General features: G+C 40.1%; 1 protein-coding gene across 1 annotated transcript; it reads left to right on the forward strand.

The window, feature by feature from the left end:
- On the forward strand, window positions 1-27,720 carry topbp1 (DNA topoisomerase II binding protein 1). The gene is made up of 28 exons (XM_041814297.1): window positions 1-324; window positions 533-626; window positions 718-852; window positions 943-1,086; window positions 4,063-4,244; window positions 4,724-4,917; window positions 5,026-5,202; window positions 6,361-6,527; window positions 6,634-6,797; window positions 7,315-7,550; window positions 7,640-7,974; window positions 8,645-8,817; window positions 11,849-12,060; window positions 12,268-12,587; window positions 12,715-12,900; window positions 14,353-14,468; window positions 14,947-15,070; window positions 17,692-17,847; window positions 18,038-18,137; window positions 18,696-18,897; window positions 21,283-21,509; window positions 21,640-21,782; window positions 21,922-22,018; window positions 22,350-22,513; window positions 25,763-25,891; window positions 26,003-26,092; window positions 27,165-27,326; window positions 27,500-27,720. The coding sequence occupies exons 2-28, from the start codon at window positions 540-542 to the stop codon at window positions 27,626-27,628; spliced, it is 4,551 nt and encodes a 1,516-aa protein (XP_041670231.1). The 5' UTR covers window positions 1-324; window positions 533-539; the 3' UTR covers window positions 27,629-27,720.

Below are 27,720 nucleotides of genomic sequence, written 5' to 3' on the forward strand. Positions count from 1 at the left end.
TTAGCTGGAAACACCGGAAGTAACGCATTGGCGCGAATAACAACAACAAAGCTAACGCTTGAATTTAGTTGAACTCTTTTTATATATATTTGTCTTAACCTATTATTACATGCATATATAAGGTGCGAGTAACTCTTGCTCGTGATAAGATGAGCATCAATGGTCTCTAAATCGTTTTTTACGTCTTGTATACTTCTTGTATTGTCAGCTAACCGGTTACATGGGAAGTTAAGTTAGCAAAGACTGCCTAAACCTGACAGCACTGACCACTGTCAGAGTGCTAGTCCTATGTTTTCTGACAGTAATCATTAAGAGGAGCCAGCGGTAAGTACCAGTTTGGTTCGGTCAGCTGACATCACATTAAGACTGTTTTTGAAGTTACGCTGTTGTTTCTCTTTCACCAGTTTCCTGCTGTCATGCTAAGATCTCAACCGTAGCTTTAAAATAAGAGGCAAATGTCACTCCACATTCACTGTATCTTTCAGCTTTGATGCCAGCTTTAAGTGGTTCTCTGTGTGTTACCCACTCATAGGTTGAACATGTTCAAAGGAGACAAGGGATGCTTTATTGTGAAGTTTGTAGAAAGCAAAGGACAGCAATCAGAGTATGCTACCAAGGCATACGAGGTAAAACTAAAATTATCTAGCACCTAATCATTTCAGGTTCTCCAATGTGCATCTTCTTTTACCTGATCATGTTAATATCATGTTTACACAGGCTATTTTGGAGCTGCAGTCTGAGAAGTACTTAAAAACCATAGATGAAGATGCTGTCCTACAAATGGATCAGAATGACAGAGCTCTGTATGTCTTCAGCAGCTTTGCTACCCCAGCCTTTCTGCACTGTCAACAGGTCTGACTTGGTTATAATACATGGAGACACTGACCATGGATTTCAGAAGATTATTCTAGTGTTTAACTCTGTTGTGTCATTTTTATTTAGCTTGGCTGCAGAGTGGTGGGTCCCCTGGTGGTGTTGTACTGTCTGCAGCAGCAGCATTGTGTCCCTAAAGCACTGAAGCCTGTCTATAACATGGCCATGGATGACATCACTGTTTCTTGCACAAGCCTGGATAAAGCAAAGCGGGTGGGTTCACTGCTTCTGATTATTTTCTCTAATTAATATTTGTCGCTCAAAGAAAAGACATGAAAAAAAATGAAAAAATGTCAGTAGCACTGATTTATGAAAAAAAATAAAACCATGAAAATTGAGATGGGAGGTTAGGGCCCAATGCCAATGAGTGTTAAGTCAAATTAGGTTAATCTTTCATGTCACAAGCTTAGATTGATATCTTTGTCACCAAGGTTGTCAGAATATTTCATAGTTTGCTATTTTACTGATCAGAAGGATCAAAAGGTACAGAAGCTTTAAAAAAATCTATTTTATAGGATAGTGCAGGGCAGAGGAATGAATCCATCTACAGTTTTTTGAAACACTGCTAATATTTTGTGCAGTTTAGACAGAGTGCGTCAGTTTGCATAAAATGCAATTACGTATAGCATTTTTTTTTAACTAGTACTGAGTTTTAACTGTTGGTATTGTAACAATCTAGTCATCATTGTTCCAAAGTAGAGAGTATAATCAAAGGAATTCCTCCAAATGTGCCACAAATAAGTGGCAGGAGTGTGTTTGAATTTTTATTTATTTATTTTTTTCCCCAATTTTTTATTAAATATTTAAAAAAAGCAAGGCAGGAACAGGTAAAAGAAAAAAAAATCATGGAAAAGAAAATATTCCCAAATCTGCCTGCAAATGTCTTCAGCCCATACTCCCAAGCATTTCCCCTGTCAAGCATGCAAACATAAATACAAACATTCACATACATAAATACACAAACAGACAAATAACAATGAATACTTATCAAAAAAAAGAAAGAAAAATTATTAGAATCATAGTAAGACTATGAAGAATGACAATTCAGACGAGCAACAATGTAACCTTACAATTCCCATGTTGTCAAAAGAATAATAATTTCCTGATACCCAATAAATATGCATGTAGGGCAGCGCACAAATTGTTCTTAGTCATTCAAAAGAAAAAAGAGGGTGGTCAGGTGATTGCATTATTCACAACATCAGTGGTCAATACTTAACTGAGCATTTGTTCCAAATGTTTTCTTTACAGTTACACAGCGTTTAAAAATTAGTAATAACGTGTTTTCCAAAGACCTATACAGTATTGTGACGGATGGAAGTTTCTTCATTGCCAAGTTAAACCCATCAAACATAGATTCTATACATAGAATCTATGTTGCTATATATGACTCCCTCTAATGTTGCAAGTTTAGCAAGAACATTAAACCAGTCTCGGGTGGAAGGGGTGGAAACATCTTTCCATTTACAGTAAAGTAGTTTTTTTTTTTTGCAACTGCAAAGGCTATAGCCAACCACCTACTGTGAGTCTGATCTTCTAATCTGGAGAAAAAAACCAAGAAGGCAAACAGCAGGGTATGGATTTATTTGTTTTCCTATGATTTCACTAGCCTTTTGACAGATTTCCACCCAAAATCTTGTCAAGGGGGTGAGAATAATTGAGTTAATTCCAACCAATCAAGGTCCTTAATTAGCGCAATAATCTTTTTTTTGGTTGCGTTTAATCATACAATTTATCATCCACTTCAACACATTTGTTAAGCCACATCAGGGTCTCCCTGCAACCTCAGTGACTAAAATTAGGCCCACCACTGCTCCTTAATGTCTTATTTCACTTTGAAAAACTCACAGACAGGTCAGTGGACAAGTCAAAAGTTATCTGAACCTTGTGTAATCTAACATTGACTCTTTACTGTCTCTTCATATCCTTTTCAATCCATAACATACTCCATTTTCCACGATTATTTTCTTGCCATAATCTTCTGTCTGACTATAAAAGCAGGTCTGTGTCTGAATGGGAGGTCAGTTACCTTTAATTTAAAAGGAACCCTGCATGATCATACAAGTTCTTCTTGTTGGATAGATATTTGTATCGTTCATATGTATATTGAACTAAAAAAGTCACTAGATATCTGCATTTTGAGAAAAATTTGAGCTTATAAACTCACCAGGAGGCTTCCATGTTTTGGTCCACGCCAGTATTGTGATGTCACTTAGCCGTAGCGCTTCTCATCGTTGCTATGCAGTAACCGTTTTTCAGACGATTTTGCTGCCATAACAGCTTTCATACCAGGCACAAGTTTGATGCAGGCTGGCTTTCTCTCCTTGCTGTCAAAGCTCTGTCATTGCTCCTAATTTTACCTCAATAAACCTCCCTACAGTTGACTGGATTGAGTGTACAGTGGAAGCGTGCCAGTAGCTTTTCAAAATAAAAGCATTATATATGTACATGGGATTTTCAATAAAGAGATGCTAAAGTGGCTTTTTTCTTTGAAAAGTGCAGACCAGAAGTGTTTTCATAATGTGTTTATCTTTACCTGCAACATTTTGAACCATGTGGAAACGGAAAACTTTATAAATAAAAGTTTGGAGAACAACTTTTTTAAACAGGGGCATTTTAGCTCATGGCCTTCATCTGGTTCATCAAGAAACAGATTTCAAACATTCTACCGATGTGGACGTCAATATTTGCTACAATATTTGCTAAATATGGCTCTGTATTTATCATTTTCATGTCTAGATTGACTGATAACAACTTGTGGTGCAAAGAAAAAATAGAAGAGACCTCAAATCTCAAAAATTTGTGTGTGTGAGACATGCAGCCTCTCTGAGATGCAGCCCTAACACTGGCTGGCAGTCTGAAACAGCAGTTACTGCATAGGACTGGTGAGAAGCGCTGCGGCACTGCGACGTCAAAGCGCCAGTACAGACCAATATATGTACATAGAAGAAATACTGATACCTCTCCAACAAGATGAACTTGTCTGATCATGCAGTGTTCCTGTTAAGACATTAGACAAATCCAAGATGACACAAAAACTATTTAAAATGCATAATGGTGGATTATTAAAATGTGGTTTAAAAAGGGTGTGATTAATCACAGAATTTCTGAGATTGATTGTGATTATTATTTTAAATATTTTGACAGCCCAAATATACTCTGAATGTCTCCCTCGCATTCTTTTTGCAGACAGAGGTGATGGATTTGGTGCAGCTAATGGGTGGAAGAGTCAGTCTTGACCTTAATGTGGCTGTGACACACCTGATAGCTGGAGAGGTGGGCAGTAAAAAATACCTGGTAGCTGCCAGCTTAGGTAAACCCATACTGCTGCCTTCTTGGGTCAAAGCCTGCTGGGAAAAATCTCAGGACAGGTATGTAATCCTTTACTGTTAACACTTGTGTTCTAATAACAGATTGTGTTAGGTCTACATGTCAAAATAAACTCTACTTGGAAAATAAGGGCATCAAATTGTACAGTTGTTAAATCATATTTCCACAACTGATAATGTAAAAAATTGTAGATTATCAGTCTTAGCAACAGCATGATGACTAAGCTTGACTGTCAATGTGCCTTTATACTTTTGCATTGAATCCACCGTGGCATCATTTTGGTGCTTCAGTTAGTGATATAACATTATGCTAACAGTATAACAGTATGAGGCACCTATACACCCAGGTACAGCTGTTCAATCTTGCTGGCTCAGATGTTTTACAGTGAAACCCATCAAATCAAGTCGCACACCTGTGATATTTCTTTTCAGAAGTTACAGATGTGTTAATAGTCTGCCTTGAACTGGCAATACATGGTAAAGAAGTAAAGATTTTGAATACCCTGCTTTCCCTCTCTCAGTCTTTTCAGGTACACAGAGCTACCCATCGAGGACTTCCTGTGTCCAGTGCTTCGTGGCTGTACTGTTTGTGTGACCGGCCTCTCCACCGCAGAGCGTAAAGAGGTACAGCGCCTCTGTGAGCAGCATGGAGCCAACTACACCGGTCAGCTCAAAATGAATGTGTGCACTCACCTCATCGTCAGTGAACCTACAGGTGAATTAACACCAGTTCCCACACACTGACCAGATTTTTCACATGAAAGCCTAACAGGAGTAATTTAGTGAGAGAAAATTGATTCAGAGTGCTTCTATTTGATTGCAGGTCAGAAGTACGAGTGTGCTCGGAAGTGGAACGTGTATTGCGTTTCACTGCACTGGCTGTTTGACAGCATTGAGATGGGGTTTTGTCAGGATGAGAGCAGATACACTGTGGAACGTAATGCAGCTAAACAAACAAGACCGCACACTTCAACACCTACTGGAACAAGCAAGAAAGAGGGTGAGTCAAGCAGTGTTTTTAATTTATTTAGACCTTACATATAGGCGCTGCGGCCCTTTCAAATACAGAGAACGGACCCTCCCCAGTTGAGATTTATTGATGATATCAGTGTGTGTTGAATCAGCAGCATTGGTGCTAGCTATCGTGGCAAACAGTTACTTAAATTTGGAGCTGAAAAGTGTGTGAAGCAATTATTGGGTCTGATGTTGAAGTAATTTATTTGTGCCACGTTTTAACCTCTTAATCACATTTTCTGCCCATTCTTGCCACTTTCATTTGCCATTTTCTATCAATCTTGTGCACCTTTTACCCACTTTTGAACCCCTTCTCATCACTTTACCCATGGTTATTTGCCACTTTTGACCCATTTTTGCCTCTGTTAACCCAATTTCACCACTTTGTTCCACCACATTTTACTCTATTTCATTTCATTTCATTTCATGTTTGCCACTTGTAAACCCTTTTCACCTTTTTTCTGCCTGTTTTTACAATTTCTAAGCCAATTTTGTGAATTTCTGCCATATTTGCCACTGTTGACCCATTTTTGTCAGTTTTTAACTGTTTTCACCACTTTTTCTGCAGTTTTTGCCCAGTTTTGCCTCTGTTTACCAATTTGTTCCACTATTAACCACATTTCACCACTTTTTATGCAAATTTTTTTGCAGATTTTGTCTAAGTTTTCTCTTTCTCATGTCATTTTTGCCTCTTGTAACCCCATTTCACCCAATTTCTGCCTTTTTTACAATTTCTAAGCCATGTTTACCACTTTCTGACATTTTTGCCACTTTTAACCTGTTTTATTCTGTTTTAAGGAAAGAGGTTTACATTTTGAAGTCAACTATATACTACAGCATGAATAAATTAAAATGTCAGCAACAACTTGTTAACCAGAGTGGTCTTGGTTGAACAAAAGCTTTTCGACCAAACACTCAACCAATCAAATGGAAGCTGTCAGCTTAACTTGATCATGATTTGCTGACCTCCATGGGCCCTCCATTTGGCTGGGCCCCGGAAACTCTCCCCTTATCCCCTCTTATGGGCGGCCTTGCATAGACATTCTGTGATCAAGGTTCGAGCACAGCATTAAGATTCTTTTGTAAACATTTTTAAAGTGAAAATTAACTGACTATTAAAGACAAATCGTGTTTTTAATCCTAGATGGTCCTTCACTGTTGGGCTTGAGTCACATCTCTGTTAATGCTAGCATGACGATAAATGATACAGCGCTCACCAACAGCACCGTTAGCCGCCTGGAAGCTCCAGACCCCATAGACAGCCTGGACATCACTGTCTGTCCAACTGAGGATATACTGGATGGCTGTAAGGTACAGAGAAGAATACGATGTTTAATTCTCTCAATAGTCTCAGTATAAAAATTGGGAACCAACAAATCTGCTGCTTGTGCTACATGTTTTTATCATTGCTTTGCAGCTGTATTTGTGTGGCCTGCCAGGCAAGAAGCTGGAAAAGCTGCGTCGTCTTGTGAACGCTGCAGGAGGTCTTCACTTCAACCAGCCCAGTGAGGAACTCACACATGTGGTCATGGGAGAGCTGGACCAGGACCTCAAGAACTTTCTATCAAAGGCAACACATAGGTCTGAACTTCAGAGATTGTTTCTCTACATTGTGTCTATTGTGTGCTGTTTTTTAAAGGACTATTTTAAGATCTCTGTTTTTGCCTTTTATAGTGCAGTGCTATAAAAGACCCAAGGTCTCGAATCAAAGACAGTACAGAATTTGAAAACGTACTTTGAAGCTGAAAGTGCTTAAAAGAATTTACTGTGAGGAGAATACTGAGAACTTAAGAGGGAATTTAGAAAACTAAGAAATAAAGGCTAAGTGGTAAGGGGCAGACAATGTAATCATGGTATTTCTGGCTCAAATCAGCCCAGAAACAACTGGAACATTTCACTGGAAATGTTTCCCTTTTATTGTTTGATATGTAACTGAAAACCTTTACATAAACACTTTAAGTGGATATCTGAAGATTATATTTACCGATGCCTTTTCTAGGTTAGACTTTAGGACATGTCTTAACATTATTTTTATCATTAATCTTGTTTTTGTGTAGAATTGCAGCGCTGTAGTTTCTTCTTTTTTGTAATGTCACAGACCTCATGTAGTGACAGTGCAGTGGCTGCTGGACAGTTTCAACAAAGGCAGTCTACTCCCAGAAGAAGGTTACTTCCACCCTGACTGTCTGCCTCCAGCTGTTTCTGTCCCTGCTCGTCACGCTCCCTCCTCTCGGCTCTCAGCTGTCCCTCCTGCAGCCAGTCCCTCCACCCCCCAGCAGAAGAGGACAGATGAAGATCTGCTCTCACAGTACATGGATGATGACCCTACTGTCGGCGAGTATCCACTGTTGAAGAAATACCTCAAAGCTTTTTAAGATCCACTTTGTAAATTGTGGTAATTTTTGTTTTCCTTTACATCTCAGTTGACATGCCCCCTCCAGCTGATGAGAGCAACAGGAGGTCCATCAGCACAGCCGCAGAGCCTCAGCCTGAACCCTGGGCACCAAACCAGACCAGAGGACCAGAGCCTGGATCCATGCTGCAGGAGGCCAGCGAGGCAGGCTTGTTTTTTGGGAAATGTTTTCTTCTTGTTGGCTTCGGCGCTGACGCTGAGGCTCAGCTGTCTGCGCTGGTAACGGAAAATGGAGGCAGGGTGCTAGTGGGGCGTACACGTGTTGTTGCTGACTATGCGGTGGTCCCACTGCTGGGCTGTTATGTGGAAGCTACGGTGGATGAAGTGGTCACTGATACCTGGCTGGTGAGTCCAGAGTTATACCGTTATTTGATTTGATGTGTTCATGGAAGTGAAGTAGAGCTCAAACACTGGATGAAATGTATTTATTGACTTAGAATAGCGCACAGAAGTCAACATATCAGTAATTCGTGTCAGTGTAATGTAAATTTTAAATTACATATTTTTTTAATAAACATCAGGTACTCGCCCACAAAACCGGAAACATGTTTTTTCCAGAACTCATTCATAAGACTTACAACAAAAGATGGATCAATGAAACCCCTAAACATATTTAAAAAAAACCCCACATGAACAAGAAAAAGCAAAACCACACAAGGACTAACCCCTATTGTTGTGTGTGTAGCTCCACCTTTTTAGGGTGGTTAGCTAAGATTGGTACCCCTACAGAAGGGTGCCGAAAAGTGAGATGGTATGGCTCGGCTTTTTGGGACCCTTTCCAACTTTTGCTCTATGGAAATGCAAAAAAAATGCGTGCCGTTCTGCACCGATCTGAGCCGGACCGCTTGGTGGAAACGACCTAAAAGAGAGCAAGATAAACCAAGAACTTTATTCTTGAAACTCTTGTTAACCCTACGCCTTGGGCTTTGTGCTCTATCATTTTGTACAAAATGATTCATTTTCTCTGTAAATTTGACTCCTGATGGAATTTTGTGTTGTTCTTGTTAACTTTCAGGCCATGTGTGTGGAGAAGGAGTGTGTTCTGCAGCTTTCCTCCAACCCTCTGTTCACTCCTGTTCCTGTGATGGACGGACGTTTTCCCCTCAAAGACTGCGTCCTCTCTGTCAGTCAGTTCATGGGAGCAGAGAGGGAGTCTGTGGTGGAGCTGGCCAAACACCTAGGAGCAAAGTATGGATAGTCTAATCACATTTGCCTTTTTCTTTTAGGCTTCATGGTGTAAACATATTCTAAGTGCTTGCTTGATTTAAAAGAGGAAAAAACTTTGAAGAGTGTACATGTGTTTAGTGGTAATATGATAAATCTTCCCCTTAATTTAATCCCTTAATTTAGTCTCTACTTTATTTATTTTTGAAAAAGTAGCAATTGTTTTAAATACATCATTAGGAATTCAATTCAACTTTATTTATATAGCACATTTAAAACAACCACGGTTGACCAAAGTGGTTCACAGTAAAAAATCAAAACATGAAACAAGAATATATCCCTATTAAATAGTAAAATAAATCAAAATAGAACGTACTACAGTAATGGTTCATGTAATTAACCTTGTGAAGCAGATGGATTCGACCGTTTCCAACACATCCATCTGGCGTGCCAGGTTAAAAAGAATTAGCAAAATCTGTTGGGATAATATAATGTCATCCTGAATTGAAAGCCGATGAGAAGAGACAAGTTTTTAACAATGAATTAGTTCTGGAGTTTGAGCAGATCTTACATGAAAGGGCAAGCTATTCCATAGTTTTGGGGTAGCTACTGCAAAAGCTCAGTCTCCCCTCGTTTTTAGCCTTGTTTTGGGCACATCCATGAGCAGCTGATTGGCAGAGCTCAGAGCTCTGGCAGGGGTGTGAACATAAAGCAGTTCACATAAATATGATGGTGCCAAACCATGAAGAGCTTTATAAGCTGACAGAAGAATCTTAAATTCAGTCCTGTAGTGGACAGGAAGCCAGTGCAGAGAGAGCAACACTGGGCTAAAGTGTTCCTTCTTCTTTGTGCCTGTTAGGAGGCAAGCAGCCACATTTTGGAGCAGCTGCAAGCGCTGGACTGAGGAGTGGTCCAAACCCACATATAAAGAGTTACAATAGTCTAAACTCAAAGAAATAAGATCATGTATCAGCCTCTCTAGATCTTTGAGAGGGAGATAGGACTTTACTCTGGCATTTAGCCTGAGTTGATAGAAGCTCGACTTTACTACAGAAGAGATCTGCTTATCAAATTTAAAAGCTTCAAAATAAACACCAAGACTATTAACTGAAGAATTCACACTACAAGCAGGAGGGCCCAGAGCGCTCGCTAATTGTTTAGGCTGACCAAACATGATGACCTCTGTCTTACTGTCATTCAAATGTAGAAAGTTCAAGATCATCCATGTTTTAACATCTTTAAGACGGTCAAATAAGGGCTGTAGGCCCTTCTTTTTAAATTTAAGAGGCATGTAGATTTGAACATCGTCAGTAAAGCAATGGAAGGAGACATTACATTTTTTGAAAATAGAACCCAGAGGCAACATATACAACAAAAATAGGACCCAACACAGAACCTTGTGTGACACCACTTGTCAGAGTGGCTTTCTCAGATGAGGAAAAGTCCCCGAGATGAACAGAGAAGGTCCTGTCTGTTAGGTATGACTGGAACCACTGCAACGCAGTTCCCTTAACCCCTACACCAGCAGTTCTCAAACTTTTTGTGGCTAGAGACCCCTTACAGGGTGGAAAATTTTCCAAGGACCCCCACATAACCCTGCTTTTTCTGAGGTTTTGGTCTGGTTCACATTCGTGTTTTCTGGTGGATGTATTCCTACCCCTCTCGTTGGAAAAAAATCTTTTATTTTGTCCTTTAACTCTGCGTGCTTTGTTATCAGATGACGTTTTAGCTTGGCGGGCTTCATGGCTTCACATGAAGACACACGACACATTTTGGTCTTCTGTCACTGTTCTCAATAAAAGCAAACTCCAGATAGCTGTCATCATATTTTCTCAGTTTAGCTGGCTTGGGCCGAGCATCACTTTATGAAGTGAACGCGCTTAAATATTCATCCATTGTTGCTAGCTGGACCTGCACACCAAATGTCTCCTGAGCAAAGTGACTGGTGCCTGACTAGTGACAGATTTACATGATATGTTATGGTCATATCTGAGTTTTTATTGGCCCAAAGCGGACTTATGTGGGAGTCGTTGGTTTAGTATGGTTGTTTTATGGCGCTGTGGTCCCTGTATGTATTTATTCACTTTTAAATGGCATGGCATTATTTTAATAACTTATTTTAAATCATTTCGCGGACCCCCAAGCTGTGGCTCAGGGATGCCCAGGTGTCCCGGACCCCAATTTGAGAACAACTGCCCTACCCAAGTCTCCAAATGAGCTAACAGGGTCACGTGGTCAACAGTATCAAAAGCAGCAGTTAAATCCAACAGTACCAGAATAGCAGCCTCTCCTGAGTCTACTGTCAAAGTCAGATCATTAAAAATTCTTAAAAGAATAGTTTCAGTGCGATGACTGGGCTTAAAACTAGACTGAAACTTTTCAAATAATTTATTGGGAGTTAGAAAATTCTGTAATTGAGCCAAGACAACTTTCTCCAATACTTAAGACAAGAAAGGCAGTTTGGAGATAGGCATGAAGTTGGAGAGCACTGATGGATAAAGATTATTGCTTTTTAACAAGGTGGACACAGTTTCAGCCTTATGGCAGTTGTTCTTCTTCTGCTTCTTTTGTTGCTAAAATATTAGCAAATGTGGAAGTAGATCCACAAATATGTAAGTACATCAACAAATGTTTACACGGATCTGTGCAAAGATCCACACATGTGCACATAGTTCTTCATATAGGCAAACAAGTCCACCTGTACTGACTGTCCTACAAAGGAGTCCACATCTGCAAATGCAGTATGTGAAGACATTTGTAAATGTATACAGTTGAAAAGCCTGCATGATTTGGAGCACACCAGTATTGCAAATCTATATTAGAACTACTAGAATACAGCAGAAAATCGTATTGCCAAAAAGTTGACTATTGCCCTGCACAATAATAGCTCCATAGAATTATCTTTGTCTTTTTCACTGTTCAGTAAAAGTAGAAATTGTTCCAACATAAATGTACTTTCTCTCTTGCAGTCTTTTACCCTCGTATGTCCTGTTTGCCTGGTGTGAATCTACCTTCATCCTCTTCTTCTTTACCCTGTCTTCCCTCCTTCCTGCAGTGTCCAGGAATTCTTTGTGCGCCTGGCTAATCAAAAGAAAGGCATGATGGCCAGCAGTCATCTAGTGCTGCAGAGCCCTGAAGGCTCAAAGTACCAGGCAGCAAAGAAATGGGGGCTTCCAGCCATCACCATGCACTGGATACTGGAGTCTGCTCGTACCGGCCAGAGGGCAGAGGAGGGGCGTTTTCTTGTTGACTTGCCACCATCACCAGGTTAGAAACGTCCTGACTGATGATGGATGTAGAACATTTTGTGTCACCAATATCCTTATAACCAGTATATATATTTTAATGTATAAATTTACTAAACCGTTTTATTATTAAATATTTGACTACATGACAGTATTGCCTTGTAAAAGAAATGACACAAAACTAAAAGTTATGCTCCTTATCAGTGACTTAAATTTTCGTCTTCTACAGACAGGGATGACGAGAGTTTCGTCGGTGGTTCCCAAAAGTTGGCCATGCCTCCTCCTCCTTCCCGTTTGTCTCCAGAGGTCCCCCTGCTGGGTCTCCAGAGCGGTAAGGCTGTCACCCCTCTAGATGTTGGTCGCTTCCAGAGCAAAGTATTCAGGGCCATGTTGGATGAAAGGAAACCCAAAGAGGACATCAGCACCCCTAAACAAAACCAGGAGAGCAGCAGAAGACACCCCCTACAGAAAGAAGCCTCACTGCAGCTGGACACGCCCTCTCGTTTCCTCAGCAGAGACAAGCTCTTCAGACCTACCTTCAATATCAAGGTCGGGACACGATGAGAAGCAACAGAGTCAGAATTACTGTATTTTTCTTTACATTTCAAACCTGCTGTGCAAAGATTTTTGATGGAGAATTTTGTAAATGTATAGCTTTTATTTTTCCTTTGTTAAGCATGCACTCACAGAACTGGAGACTCCAGGGGGACGATCCAAACCAGGAGAGAGGGTGGAAACCCCTCTCACTGATGTCCTCAACAGGAACCTCAAGGTGGCTCTGGCCAATAGCAGCAGAAATAACGTCACAGATATGCAAGCTGTCTCTGCTAGCCCCCAGCTTACCAAGACCACAGAGAAGGAGGTAGACAAAAGATGCACAGTGATTAGTTTGTTTGTTTTTTGTTTGTTTTTCACCTAAAGCAGTTTTCACACATGCGGTACTAAAAATAAAAAAAAAATCAGTATACACCTGAGATCTTTTGAGTTGCCTGCTCAAACATGTCCCTCACAGCAGGAAGTTTTTTTTTCCTATCAGACACTTGAATTGGGAATGCCATGAAGCAAAAATATAAAAAGAGGCTGCAGAAATCTAAGATGATCTATAAAACCACAGAGTCTGACAGTGTAGTGACAGTTTTTGCCTCTCTTTCAATGCTATGTGCTTTTGGACATATTTACAATATGAACAAACCATTAGAAAACAACAAACTAGGGAGCATAAAATGAAATAAATCAGTTTTTGTGTGCCAAAATATGGCATTAATCATTCATGGGTTGCATGATACAAACATCATCACCTCTCCCCCTCGCTCACAGTGGATTTTCCTGACTATTTACTAAGTTTACAGACAAAGGCACACCCCAGCTGCCCCAAAAACAAATTCTCAGGTGTTTTCTGAAAAAGTCTGGGCCGTAAAGTCGGGGGGAATTGCATTTACACACGCAACTTAAGACGAAATTTCATGAACTTTTTTGCAGGTTTTTGTAGGTTCCCAAGGATGATTTTCGTCTATATTTGAGATCCACAGAGCAGCCAAGGCTTCAACCTGGACCTCATGTTGAGAACTAATGCTTTCAAGAAGTAGTGAAGACTTAAACTTTTTTTTTTTCAGCTGTACACATGGGTATCTGACTGAACTATGATAAAAAACATCAATGCTGGTGTTATTTCTGACATTTGCACCAAATGTATAAAAATTTGCATTGTGTGACTTAATCAGCTCAAACGGACATCTGCTTTGTAAAAATCTTTTATGAAAAGGCAGGGCTTATGTGACATGGAAACCTACCACAACCTTTATATAAAAGGTACCTCCTCTAACTGACTTTACCATTCAGAGACCACTCCCAGTCTTTCCTGCCTGCGCTGTTTTGGCTCTGAGAGCTCCAGCTTTAGTAACACCGGTGCTGGAGCCAACAGCCCGAACAGGTAGTGCTCAGGACCACCACGGTCCACCACCACTCCACAGCCTGCTTCATGGTACTCTGGAGTGGAAAAATCCTCCACCTCAAAAGATCGCTATGAGGCAGCTGTGCTGTGGGACTCCATGTCACTCTCTGGCAAGGGGAGTCACTTCCACTTCATCTGGAGAACCCTGTCCTTAAAAAATAAAAAATAAAAGTCCTTTTCCCCTCCCTCCTCTTAGTACCAAACAGCTCACTTTCTGTGCACTTTTGAAATATTGAAGTGGGGTGCTTAAATATGATGTGGTCTATAATTTAATAAAATTGACCTGAGGATTAAACAGACTTTAATACTTCAAGACTTTTCAGTATTGTCTATATGTCTGATGATTTTGTTGTTGTTTTAAAGGTCCCAGAGAAAGAAGCGGCTCCTCTGACTGGTGTTGTGATCTGTGTTGGAAAAAAGCTGAGTAAAATGCAGGGTGAACTCAATGCCGTCGCTGCCTCACTTGGCGCGGACTTCAGGTATCTTAACAATATTTTCAGACTTCATTCATGGGAAAGGTCTCAGTATCGTCAACTTTAAGAGGCACGTTTCCAAGAAAGTGTTAAATGGTCACTGTGACCACTTTTGTCCCTGACCATCCTGGCTGTAAACATACTATAGGAAAAATTAATTACAATATAATTGTTAAACAGGAGAAAAAATCTCCAAAATGTAGCTTAAGTCTGCTTAATGTTTCTAATTCAGACTGCTCAAGCTTTACAACAGTTTCAGCTGAATTTAACTTTTTTTTCGGAGTGGATTTTGACCTCCATCACTAGTATAGAACTAGATTAAAGTGATTTTCTCTGCAACCAGTGTTGACAAAGTGGTCAGTAACAACTGTCATGACTTTAATAAGGGCACATTTGAATTACTTGAAGAAAATCTTAATATGGTTTTCTTTTATATTTTACATAGAAACAAATAATACAGTTCTCTCATCACTGTTTGTTTCAGATGGGCTTGTGACGACACAGTGACTCACTACATCTACCAGGGCCGTGTGGGCGACAACACCCGGGAATACAGAGGAGTGAAGGAGAGAGGACTGCATGTGGTCTCCCAGCACTGGCTGCACGCTGTACATTTCCCTGAATCAAATATTAATACAACTTAAACTTAATGTCACTACTAAACTTGTTTTTTTAACTTGCAAAGCACAGAAAATATTAAACACTAAGGGCACACTCACTCTAGGCAATCTGTACTCGTTCCATGCTAAAGCCATTTGACCCCCCCCTCCCCAGACCCCCTTTTGGCCTGCATTCACAGTGCTCAAAGCATCCAGGCCTGAGCATGGATACATCACATGCAGACATCATCACATGGAGCATCTGCTGATGATGAGTTTTTAAGTCTTGATGATCCAGCATAAGTATACATTAAGTATTGATGTTTAAGGCTGCAAAAAGGCAACTCATGTATATGATATCTGATCCTACACATGGTTTGTTTCACCTGACCTGGGATCGGTGCATTAACACAGAGTCCAGTGAGGAGATAGCATGAGAGAGAAAGATGTTCAGTGCGGAGAATTATCCCTCACCAGAGCGCCTAATCTGGAGCCTGATTATCATAAAATCATTGATGTTAGTTTGGCATCAAAATTTGGTAATACCTAGGGGTTAAATCAGTCGGGAAATTAACCCTGGTACATATTTGTCCACATATGTGGCAGAGTTTCCATTACGCATGAAGGCCAAGAATGTATTTTTTATCTGGAGAGCTGCTGTTTGTGGCTCTCTCAGGAGAAGAAGGTTTTAATAAAAGGAAAAAATCTTTCACAATTGTCAAGACCCAACTTTGACAGAGACTGATCAGAAATATGGACAGAACTGGACTCCATTAGGATGAAAGGTTGAGAGAGGATGATGGGGAAGTTCTTCTGTGCTAAATATCTTTGTAGCTTGTTATAATCAAATTAAGCAACGTACATATAGTGCTGTTAAAAAGTATTCGCCCCCTTTATCACACTTAAATGTTTCGGATCTTTAAACCAATTTTAATATCTTACAAAGACAACCCAAGTTAATACAAAATGCAATTTCTAAATGATGATTTTATTTATTAAGGGAAAAAAATCCAAACCTATCTGGTCCTGTGTGAAAAAGTAATTGCCCCCTGAGCCTAATAACTGGTTGTGCCACCCTTGGCAGCAAAAACTGAAATCAAGCATTTGTGATAAATGGTGATGAGTCTTTCGCATTGCCGTGGAGGAATTTTGGCCCACTCTTCTTCATAGATTTTTTTCAACTCAGCCATATTAAATTTTCCTGCGGGGATAAATAAAGTTATTGTATTGTATTGGAATTAAGTCAGAACTTTGACTTGGCCACTCCAAAACCTTCATTTTGTTTATTTTGAGCCATTCAGAGGTGGACTTGCTGTTATGTTTCGGGTCATATTCCTGCTGCATAACCCAAGAGCACTTGAGCTTGAGGACATGAACTGATGGCTGGACGTTGGCCTTCAGGGTTTTCTGGTAGACAGCAGAATTCATGGTTCCATCAATCACAGCAAGTGGTCCAGGTCCTGAAGCAGCAAAGCAGCCCCAGACCATCACACTGCCACCACCGTGTTTCACTGTTGGCATGACGTTCTTTTTATCAAATGCTGTGTTATTTTTACTCCTGATGTAACGGGCCACACCTTCCAAAAAGCTCAACTTTTGTCTCGTCAGTCCACAGAATATTTCTCCAAAAGTCTTGGGGATCACCAAGATGTCTCTTGTCAAACGTGAGACCAGCTGTTGTATTCTTTTTTGTCAGCAGTGGTTTTGGCCTTGGAACTCTCCCATGATGCCATTTTTTCCCAGTGTATTTCTTGTGGTTGAGTCATGAACTCTGACCCTAACTGAGGTCAATGAGGCCTACAGGTCTTTGGATGTGGTTCTGGGTTCTTTTGTGACCTCCTGGATGAGTCGTCGTTGCACTCTTGGAGTAATTTTGGTTGGATTATCACTCCTGGGAAGGTTCACCACTGTGTCCAGTTTTCTCCATTTGTGGATAATGGCTCTGACTGTGATTCGCTGGAGTCCCAAAGCCTTGGAAATAGCTTTGTAACCTTTTCCAGACTGATAGATTTCAGTCTATCAGTCTGGGGGGCAATTACTTTTTCACACAGGGCCAGATAGGTTTGTTTTTGGCTTAAATGTTTAGAATAATAGATGACAGGGACTGTCATTTCAGTGGCTCAGGCAGATTCTTTATAAAGCTCTGATTTTTACTTAATTGACACTTTTTCAGGCATACAACAAGGGTAGATAAATCCTTGGCCCTGTGGCTATTGTAATTACATGGTTGTTTGATATTCTTTTATTACCTTTTATATAGAATTTGTCCCATGACTGAAAAACAAACAGAAAAATTATATCTCCCTCTCACAGGGAACTTTGTTTTGTTGATTTGATCTTGTAGTAACATTCTAAAAAGAAATTTACTTGATGTTCAGACACATGATGTTATTTAGGATCTAATTTTTGTATTCACTGGGATGTCTCACCAGGGGGAAATCATTAACTTGCATCAACAAAAGCAGAATATTTAACCATGAACAGCTTTGATATGCTAATCCTTCAGACAGATGGGAGTTTCAGTTATGTCTTTGTTTGTAATAGTTTGATTCAGTTATTTTAGTGCTAATATAAACTCATAAATGCTGTGTGTTTATGAGCTAACAAGCTACTCTTGTTTCCTCGTGCAGTGTGCTGAGGAGCAGAAACATGTCCCTGAGTCTCTGTATCCGTTCACCTACAACCCAAAGATGAGTCTCAACCTCAGCCAGGTTCCCACCAGCTCACAAAGGTCTCCCCCTTTAACACGAACACAGCTCAAAGAGATAGCTGAGGCGAAGGACAAGGTGGGTCTGGTTTGTGTCATTTCACTCCTGTGGCTCTGTGTCCAAGATTCAGTGAGACATCGACTGATGTGTCTGTTTCTCAGGGGAATCAATGTTTGAGGCTTTCATCTGATAAAAAGGCTCCTTAATGCGGGACTTAATTGTGTTTTGTTTCACAGTTTAATCATGTGTGTAATTATCTGGCCCACAGTGTGAACAAAGTATGAACCCAGAAGACACTACAGCTTTACGTCGAGTTAATGATGAAGGATCAGACCAAGAAGAGGTCCCTGATGCTGCAGAGAAAAGTGGTGTGTCCCTTTCTTGCCTTCACTTTCAAAAATGGCTATTTGACCTTTGAGTGATGGCAGATTTTAATTTAGATTTGTCATGATAAAATAATTTTAAACTTATATTAGTAATGTTAAACTCAAACAATTTCAATTTACCTTTTAATTCCACAGGGAAAGAAATAGATGTCCTTTACACTTGATTTCAGTTATTTCTTGTTTTGCAAGCAAACTCCTGTTAACTGTGAATTACACCAATTGTTTGCATTGTTTTGGTAATTGAACTTTTCCAACATTTTTATGTGATCTAGACAGTGTGTAGATGTTTGCTTGCAATTTTTGACGGACTCATCCCTCTTGAAACTTTCCTTTTGAGATAGATGTGCCTTTCTTTTTTATAATGCCACTTCTTTTCAGTACTGTTCCTTAAAGTAGCAGATATTCTGTTGTTTTAAAACGTGGTATTAAACTATTGCTGTATCAAATATTTTGGCACAAATTCAGGTTCATTTAAAGTAACTTACTGGTAACCTAAGTTTCTGCAAGGGCTTGATGGTCATAATTGTCTTTTGTGTCCAGATATTTCAGAGACTCTAGAAATGAGAGAGAATCTACAAAGGCAGCTCCAAGCGATCATGTCAGCCACAAAGCTAACGACAGGACGCCGTACCTCTGTCAGACTCAGCAGGATGGGTTTTGGAGGGGCAGACTCGGGGCCTCATACACCTGACGTGAGCCTGGCTGGACGAAGTGGGAACAGAAGAACTCTGGAAGCTTTGAGGTGAGAAAGTAATGGTCTTGCTGTAACAATCATCCACGCAGTAGCTGTGTTTCCATTACAGTTTTACAAAATAAAAGCGCTATTTCGCACATTTCGACTAAGTACAATTGCACTTTGAATGTGTTTCCATTGAATGGAGTTTTGGGCATGAGCCTCATAACTCTCGTTAAATCTCATCTAGCTAGACTACACTGCAAGGAAGCTTGATACTAAAAACCTGTTGCATGTTGGTACGGTTATGATTACATCTACAGCAGAACTACATTCATGTCATGTTTTTACACCTATGTCTTATTTATTTTTTTAACCTTCTATTTTCCTACTTCTGTCTACTTTCAATCAGTACATTTTATTTAATGTTATCACAATTTATCTTTAACCCTGTTTTTAAAAAGCTGGGGTATCAGATAAAATGTAAATGACAGTTTCATTAATAGTAAAAGCCACATTAATCCCACATTGCACAACATCAAATTTCGAAACAGGAATTTCTTTGCCTTTGTAAAATACAGTCACGGGCACAAGTTTTAGGATACATCATGTGACCCATGTGTCACAATCTGGGGCTAAAGAGAGGGGCTGGGACAGCCAGAGTCAAGCTCGACACATGTCAACACTAGGCCTGGGCAATTAATCACAAATTAGATTAAAACGCCATATGGCCTGCTGGAATTTCCAAATCGCAGAAGGTGCAATATTTCATTCTTTAACTTAAAATTTGTGTGAAACTACCAGTTTAAAACTTTTTTGCAGCAGAGATATTATGCTTTATTACCTCCGCCAAAGAGGTTATGTGATTCGGTGGGTTTGTTATTTTGTTTGTTAGTTTGTTAACGACATAACTCAAAAAGTTGAGGACGGATTTTGATGAAATTTTCAGGAAATGTCAGAAATGGCACAAGAAAGAACTGATTAGATTTTGGGAGTGATCCAGATCACTGTCTGGATCCAGGAATTTTTTAAAGGATTCTGTACTATTGGGAGATGGGGCTAAGGGCCCTTTTTAGAATATTCTACAAAAATCTTACTTTCTTCATTTTTGTTTGTTTTTCTTTTTAAATATGAGAATATATAAAAGTCATGATTCCCTTCAATGCATCAGTTCATATCTAAGTTGCAGTATGAATCAAAATCATGACCATAACATTTGTTTTTCAAAACGGTTCAACCCTTGTTTAAGCTAGTATTGTGTTGGTTATAACATAGAATGATTTACTGCTTGTGTTTTTGGAAAATATGATGAACTTAAGAAATAATCGCAAATCAAATCACAGTATTGGGGAAGCAAATTTCAAATAGATTTTCTCAAATCGTTCAGCCCTAGCCGACACGTGTGTCACTTAGCAGCCAAGGTATCTTTTCTATCCAGGGCCTTTTCACCCCTGGTGATATGCCCAGAGACTGCCTGTGGGTTTCAGGCCCTTGGGACATCTACAACACCAGGGGCTCACGGTAACCCTACTACCTCTCTGGATGGTATTCTAGGCCATGCTTACTTGCCACATCAGCCCCTTACTCCAAATACAAGGACATCAAGAGCAGTGGTTCTCAACTGGTGGGTCGGGACCCAAAAGTGGGTTGTGAGGCTCTTTTCAGTGGGTCGCAGATGTGTGCCTGGGAAAAAAACTGTAACAAAATTTATATGAGACTCTATAAAATGTGCATTTTTTGTCCTGTTTCATTGTTTTTGTTGCACCTTTTGTGCTGTCTTGGGCCCAAGTTCTACGATTTTTTATCAAATACATTTGATTGACCAAAAAGATCTCCAAAATTTGGGTCACAATTCTCCTCGAGGAGTTGATGGTGGGTCCTGTGACTCAACCAGCTGAGAACCACTGATCTAGAGCATAACCGTGGTTGTGTCAATCCCTCTCCCTGCCTGAAGTTGCCCTCAGGCAACTTACTAGCCACATCTACACCTTTATTTGGCCTCGATTTTTGGCCCAAACATGCCTAATGCTTCTGCACAATAATGTATATCTCAAGTTTTTTATGATAAAATGTTTTCTTTGTGCTATTCTTAAATCATAAATGAGGATTGAAATTCAACATGTTGTGATTTTACTTACATTTTTCATAACATCTTAAGTTTTTGCGAACAGGGTTTCTTTCTCTTTTATAACTTTATACTTCAACACTGGTCATTTCATGCCTATTTTTTTTATTTTTGCTTATTGGCTGTTTCTTTTTATGCTCTTAGTAACTGTTCTTTAATGTTTAGTACTTTGAGACTTGCTTATATTACCCAAATTATGTAAGCATTTTTAGATGAATTTATTAAATCTTCAAGCTGTTGTGTGTTCTGTGAAGTTAATGTTTTAGTAATTGTTGGGTTAATAGACTTCCTCCTCTGATTCAATTCCTCTCATTCTGTCTTGTTTTCAGGGTTACCAGAGAAGCGGCCATGGACATCAACACAGAGCCGTCTCAGAATGAACAGATAGTCTGGGACGATCCCACGGCCAGAGAGGAGAGGGCGAAGCTGGCTGATAATTTACAGTGGCCTGGAAGTCCCTCACAGCAGTCAGAGCCCCTTGCCCCTCCACCTCCTACTGCAGAAAACGGCGCTCAGTACAGGGACTCCATGACGGACTCAGAGCTGGTGGAGATGGGTGAGATATCAAGAGCCAACTGTGCTAAACATTTACAAGTTCAACCATAGCCTTAGTGCTAAGTCAAGTGTATACTAAGCTCGACAAAGGTTAAAATGTAGAGTTCAGACTGTTATTTTTCTATTTGTAGCTGCTTGTGATGTCATCGAGCAGCAGATGGGGCGGAAAGTTCAAACACCTCAAACAGAAATGCGAGAAAATGACCTCCTCACTCCTGAAGCTCCCAGCATTGCTTTCCCTCTTGCCAACCCTCCAGTAGCACCAGAGCCACAGGTAAAGACTCACATTAACATCCATCATACAGGTCCAGCTACAGGATAAAGTGTAGTTTTTAGAGTTTAATAAATCAGCTGTTATATGCAGTCATCTCTTTAAACTTGCCACTGGTGCTGTCTCTCTCTGTGTCTCTTAGGAGGAGCGTGAGGAAGAAAAGCAGCCCCCCAGATTCCAGCTGTCCTCCCTCAGCCCTCAGGAGCGCATTGATTACAGCCACCTCATCGAGGAGCTCGGTGAGTCTAATTAGTCCTCTAACAGTGTTTCATCACGCTGCACATCACAGGCCTGATGTCGGAGAAGTTAATCCCCGATGACTAACGGGGAGGATCTGCCCGCAGCGTCTGGGAATATTTCCTCCCACAGTTGCTTCCACTCACAGTAATGATGTGCAGTATTATCAGATATACCGCTAGACTTGTTCAATATACATTATTTAGCTGATAAGCCACTTTTACAGAGAATAATCTTTTTTACTATCAGACCGGTTCTGCTCAGGTTTTACAAAGATGATCTCATCATCGTTGTCTATTTTCCTTCTTTGTGCCTTTTTTTTTTGTATTTTAGGTGGTGTAGTCCTGGATAAGCAGTCTTTTGACCCCAGCTGCTCCCACATCATCGTCGGGACTCCTCTGCGTAATGAGAAGTATCTGGCAGCGATGGCAGCAGGCAAATGGATCCTGCACCGCTCGTACCTGGAGGCCTGCCGCTCTGTGGGACATTTCATCCAGGTAAAGAACTTATGATGTAACACAAAGTTTATAGTAATTTTGTTCTCCTTTTCTGAAGTGTTATGTGATGATAAAAGTAGTAAAATATGTAGATTTTAATTGAAGGCCTTGTGCTGTCTACAGATCATGTTAATGTTTAAGTTTTGTTTAAGCACCTTTTCACAGATTTGTTTATTTTTATTTTGATGTTAGTGTCACGATTAAGCAGAAATTGTCAAATTTACAAAAACTCCTTTACAGGAGAGACATACTCTATATTGCCAAAAGTATTCACTCACCTGTCCAAATAATTGAAATCAGGAGTTCAAATCACTTCCATGACAACAGGTGTATAAAATCAAGCATCTAGGCATGCAGACTGTTTCTACAAACATCTGTGAAAGAATGGGTTGTCTCAGGAGCTCTGTGAATTCCAGCATGGTACTGTGATAGGATGCCACCCGTGCAACAAATCCAATCGTGAAATTTCCTCGCTACTAAATATTCCACAGTCAACTGTCAGTGGTATTATAACAAAGTGGAAGTGACTGGGAACGACAGCAACTCAGCCATGAAGTGGGAGGCCACGGAAAATGACGGCGTGGGTCAGCGGATGCTGAGGCGCATAGTGTGCAAAGGTCGCCAACTTTCTGCAGAGTCGTTCACTACAGACCTCCAAACTTCATGTGGCCTTCAGATTAGCTCAAGCACAGTGCATGGAGAGCTTCATGGAATGGGTTTCTATGGCCGAGCAGCTGCATCCAAGCCATACATCACCAAGTACAATGCAAAGTGTCAGATGCAGTGGTGTAAAGCACGCCGCCACTGGACTCTAGAGCAGTGGAGACGTGTTTTCTGGAGTGACGAATCGCGCTTCTCCATCTGGCAATTTGATGGATGAATCTGGGTTTTGCGGTTGCCAGGAGAACGGTACTTGTCTGACTGCATTGTGCCAAGTGTAAAGTTTGGTGGAGGGGGGATTATGTTGTGGGGTTGTTTTTCAGGAGCTGGGCTTGGCCCCTTAGTTCCAGTGAGAGGAACTCTGAATGCTTCAGCATACCAAGAGATTTTTGGCAATTCCATGCTTCCAACTTTGTGGGAACAGTTTGGGGATGGCCCCTTCCTGTTCCAACATGACTGTGCACCAGTGCACAAAGCAAGGTCCATAAAGACATGGATGAGAGAGTTTGGTGTGGATGAACTTGACTGGCCTGCACAGAGTCCTGACCTCAACCCGATAGAACACCTTTGGGATGAATTAGAGCGGAGACTGAGAGCCAGGCCTTCTTGTCCAACATCAGTGTGTGTTCTCACAAATGCGCTTCTGGGAGAATGGTCAAAAATTCCCATAAACACACTCCTAAACCTTGTGGAAAGCCTTCCCAGGAGAGTTGAGGCAGTTATAGCTGCAAAGGGTGTACTGATGTCATACTAAACCCTATGGATTAAGAATGGGAGGTCACTTAAGTTTATATGTAAGTCAAGGCAGGTGAGCGAATACTTTTGGCAATGTAGTGTAGTTTAGCTCTGTAAACAAACCAGCATGTGGGCTGATGCATTACCAACAAACAATTACAATTCTCCATTTTATCCTTTTATCCTTTATTTTAGCAGGGAGAAACCGATTTTCACACATATTTGCACTTTTATATTGTGTCTTCTTCCTTTTTTTTTTTTTTGCAGATTGAAAAATTTGCAATCAGTTCCCTTTCAAAGCTCAGACACCAGCTGTTTAAATCACGACTTAATAAAAGAGAGGGCAGCTTAGCAAGCATTTGAAAATTATCTACCTAATGGCTGCAGCAACTCTAAAAGCACTATTTTCCCTTTCAGTCATAACCTTTGGTATTTTAAGATGATCCAGGGTTGAGATTAGTTTTATGGCCCGAGTTGTTTGTAGACAAGAGAATCAGACAGGTAATGATGGAGTGAACCCATGAGTGCTTTGTAAATAAACAGAATACTGTGCTGCTTTCTTCACTGTCAACAAGGGCCAGCCTACAGAGCAATACAGGTTACAGTGATGAGTTTGAAATCTGTCACCTGTGATAAAGTCAGGAGTGCTCTGTGGTAAATGGATCCAGTGGCTTCAGCAGCATGTTGAGCAGGGGTCATCAACTACATTTGTACAAGGGACAGGTTTTTTTCTTGACGGGCACTTTGGGGGACCAGACTCAAATGAACTAAAATAAAAAAATATTGTGATATTTTGGTCCATTAACATATTGTATTTGTATTTTCTTTAAAAAAAGTAACTTTTAAAATAAAAACAGTTTGATCAGTCCCTATCGATGGGCAATCAAAATATTTTAGCTACATATTTATAGGACAGCTTTGTTGTCCATCACCACGCTGAAATGCTGCGCTCTGATTGGTGAAAAGATTAAGGAAACTGGTCTGTTGTTTTGATTCTCAGGCAGTAAGATCACATTCTCCAAAGTCCTAAAGTTGAGAAAATAACACTGCAGATTAAATCAAGACTGGACTGATCATGTATCATATTTACTTATAGCTGGCAGGTGGATTTCTGTAAAAATGGATCAAATTGATTTGGCCTCATGGCCTCCAGTTGATGGTCACTGGTGTAGAGAGTTTCCATAGTCCAAAACTGGCTATTCTGTAGCCTGGACATTTTTTTTCTTGTCTTTCACTATTTAGCAGGGTTTGAAAAGATATTTTAAAAAGTGAGCTGTGGCATTATGTTTCAAGTTAAACATGAAATATTTGACATAAATACAGATCCCTGATATTGCCAGATACCCAAATATTTATCCATTTATTATGTTTAGAGTGTACATGAAATGTTAGCATTCTGGGAGTCTTACACCAAAAGAACTATTTAAAAATATATCAGCACTGCTGCCAGCTTAACTGTTATCTTAAAATTTGATATTGGCCTTGGCTGTGATTATTACAATCTGTGCATCTCTAAAAATAAACACACAGTGTAAATAGAAGCCCAAGGGCAGACCCTAGTGGTACTCCTTTGGTAACCTCCATAAAGGGTGACTTTATTACCTGTAGCTAATGTTTATTATAAAACATGGCATCAATAACATGAAAGTGTGTCAAAGAAATTTCTTCTCTTTGAGATGAGCTGTATTATCATCAGTTTCTCAGTCATGTTTTTATGATTTACTCCTAAAGTGTTTAAAAGGTCAGGTGCCGTAGTCAATCATCCACTTTTATCAAATCCTCTGAAAATAATCAGAGGAAAGTTTTATTTTAGATGATCCCCTATAGATACATTTCTCTCTTGTTATGTTGCAGGAGGATGACTACGAGTGGGGCAGTAGCTCTATTCTGGACGCGTTGCCCTCCATCACGTCCCAGCAGAGGAGACTTGCTTTAGCTGCCATGCGCTGGAGGAAAACCCTGCAGGGACGCTCTGAGCAGGAGGTACTTCCAGCCTCCTATACACTGCCAGCAGAACAGTCCAGACTACTGCAGCGTGTACTGCATCATCTATTACTCGACTGTGAATGTATGGTAACTTTTTATGGTTTTCAGGGAGCTTTCAGTGGATGGGCCGTCATGTTGAACATCGACCAGAGCAGAGAATCAGGCTTCAGGAGGCTACTGCAGTCTGGAAGAGCGAAGGTTGATGCTTTTTGAGTTAACATGTGAAATCCAGCTTTATATGTCAGAAAGTTTTGCACATTGTCAATCACATGAACATCAAATTCAAACAACTTAAGATGTCAAGACCAACATTTTAGCTTTGATATGGCACCAGTAAAAGTCAAATGGTGTAAATACATGTTTCAGTGCCACACCATCAAAAATAGAAGTCCTGGGGACCTAGTGAGGGTACAGGTGTCTGTGGAAACGCAAACTATTTTAGGGTTTAGTGTACCAAACCATACCTAACTGTACTCAATCAAACCGGACCCCCTGATGGAAACACGGCATAAAACAGCGGTTCCAGTGTGGGGTCCGGGGCTGTGAGGATCCTGTCTGCTCTGATGCCAAATTAGATGTACATAGGTGTTTTTTTGTTTGCTTTTTGTTTTTTTATGATGATGTTTAGAAACATAATGTATTAAGGCCAACCTAAAAGATAAAAAATGAAGAAAATACGTTAATTTTTGAGGAAAAAAATCTACGTTTTTAGGGGGAAAAATGAGATTCTAATAAAGTTGTATATTTACAAGAAAACAAACTTAGATTTTCAGAGTTTAAAAAGTTTGAAATTTTCAAGAAAAATTAAAATTTCTGTAATAGATAATGATAGTTTATACACAGATACATAGAACAAGTGTATGTAGGCCTACTATTTGGGGATTTTTACATTAAAATTGGTGTATACTTTTCTCAAATGTGTCCTGGTGGGGCTAAGCTTTTCTTAGATGTGAGTAGGGGGGTCTGAAGGAAAAAGGCTGGGAACCACTGTACATAAATAGTTTAAAAAGTTTACTTTGCAGATGATGCTTAGAACATGTGTGGTATTTAATATTTGCTGTTAAACCTGAAATACTTGTGAAAGTTTTCAGTATTGACTATAGTAAGCAGCTACAAGGTATAGAGCAAAAAGGCAGGATTCGATGCAGGAGAAAGAATGTCAGTACGTTTAAGATTATTTAAAGGATGTCAGTAATATCACCACAAATGAGAATGCTGTTCTAGTTTCCCTATATTTCATCTTTTCTTACCAAGATTTTAATATCTCTAGGTCCTGCCGAGCCCCTCCCCATCTTTGTACAAGGAGGCCACTCACTTGTTTGCAGACTTCAGTCGGCTGAATCCCGGAGACTTTAGAGTTGACGTATCAGAGGCTACATCACAAGGAGTCACATGCCTAAAGCCAGAGTACATCGCGGACTACCTCATGCAGGTCAGTCAGACAAAACTCACCCAAGTGATGATTTATTAATTTATTTTCACTATTGCCAAGCTTTAAAACTACATGAGCTTAACATTTAAAGCATCCTTTTGCAAGATCACAACGCAAGACAAGTTATGTTAAACTTTGTGGATTAAATGAAAGCGTTGCACTTCTTCCGCCAGGATCCGACCCCTCCTATCGCGCTGTACCTCCTGGCCGAAGCGCCTTCTGATGAACCTCCAGGCACTCCGTTACGTAAGCGTAAAGCAGCAGCCGACAACTCCAGGGTGAAGAAGACACGTCTGAACTGAGACTTAAAATACTAAATTATCCCATTTCAATGTCCACGTCTGTGAAAGTAATTGTAGATAATTATTTTATTTCTTATGGCATGAAAATAAAA

Source organism: Cheilinus undulatus, linkage group 19, assembly GCF_018320785.1.
Source record: "Cheilinus undulatus linkage group 19, ASM1832078v1, whole genome shotgun sequence".
In the NCBI taxonomy this organism is placed as follows: Eukaryota; Metazoa; Chordata; class Actinopteri; order Labriformes; family Labridae; genus Cheilinus; species Cheilinus undulatus.

Bases quoted from the DNA above. Each gene is read 5' to 3' on its own strand.
- topbp1 (XM_041814297.1), top strand. From the start codon at position 540: ATGTTCAAAGGAGACAAGGGATGCTTTATTGTGAAGTTTGTAGAAAGC. The intron at 21,510-21,639 runs GTGAGATATCAA...TTCTATTTGTAG, and splicing joins CTCAGAGCTGGTGGAGATGG to CTGCTTGTGATGTCATCGAG. The intron at 22,019-22,349 runs GTGAGTCTAATT...TTTGTATTTTAG, and splicing joins CCACCTCATCGAGGAGCTCG to GTGGTGTAGTCCTGGATAAG.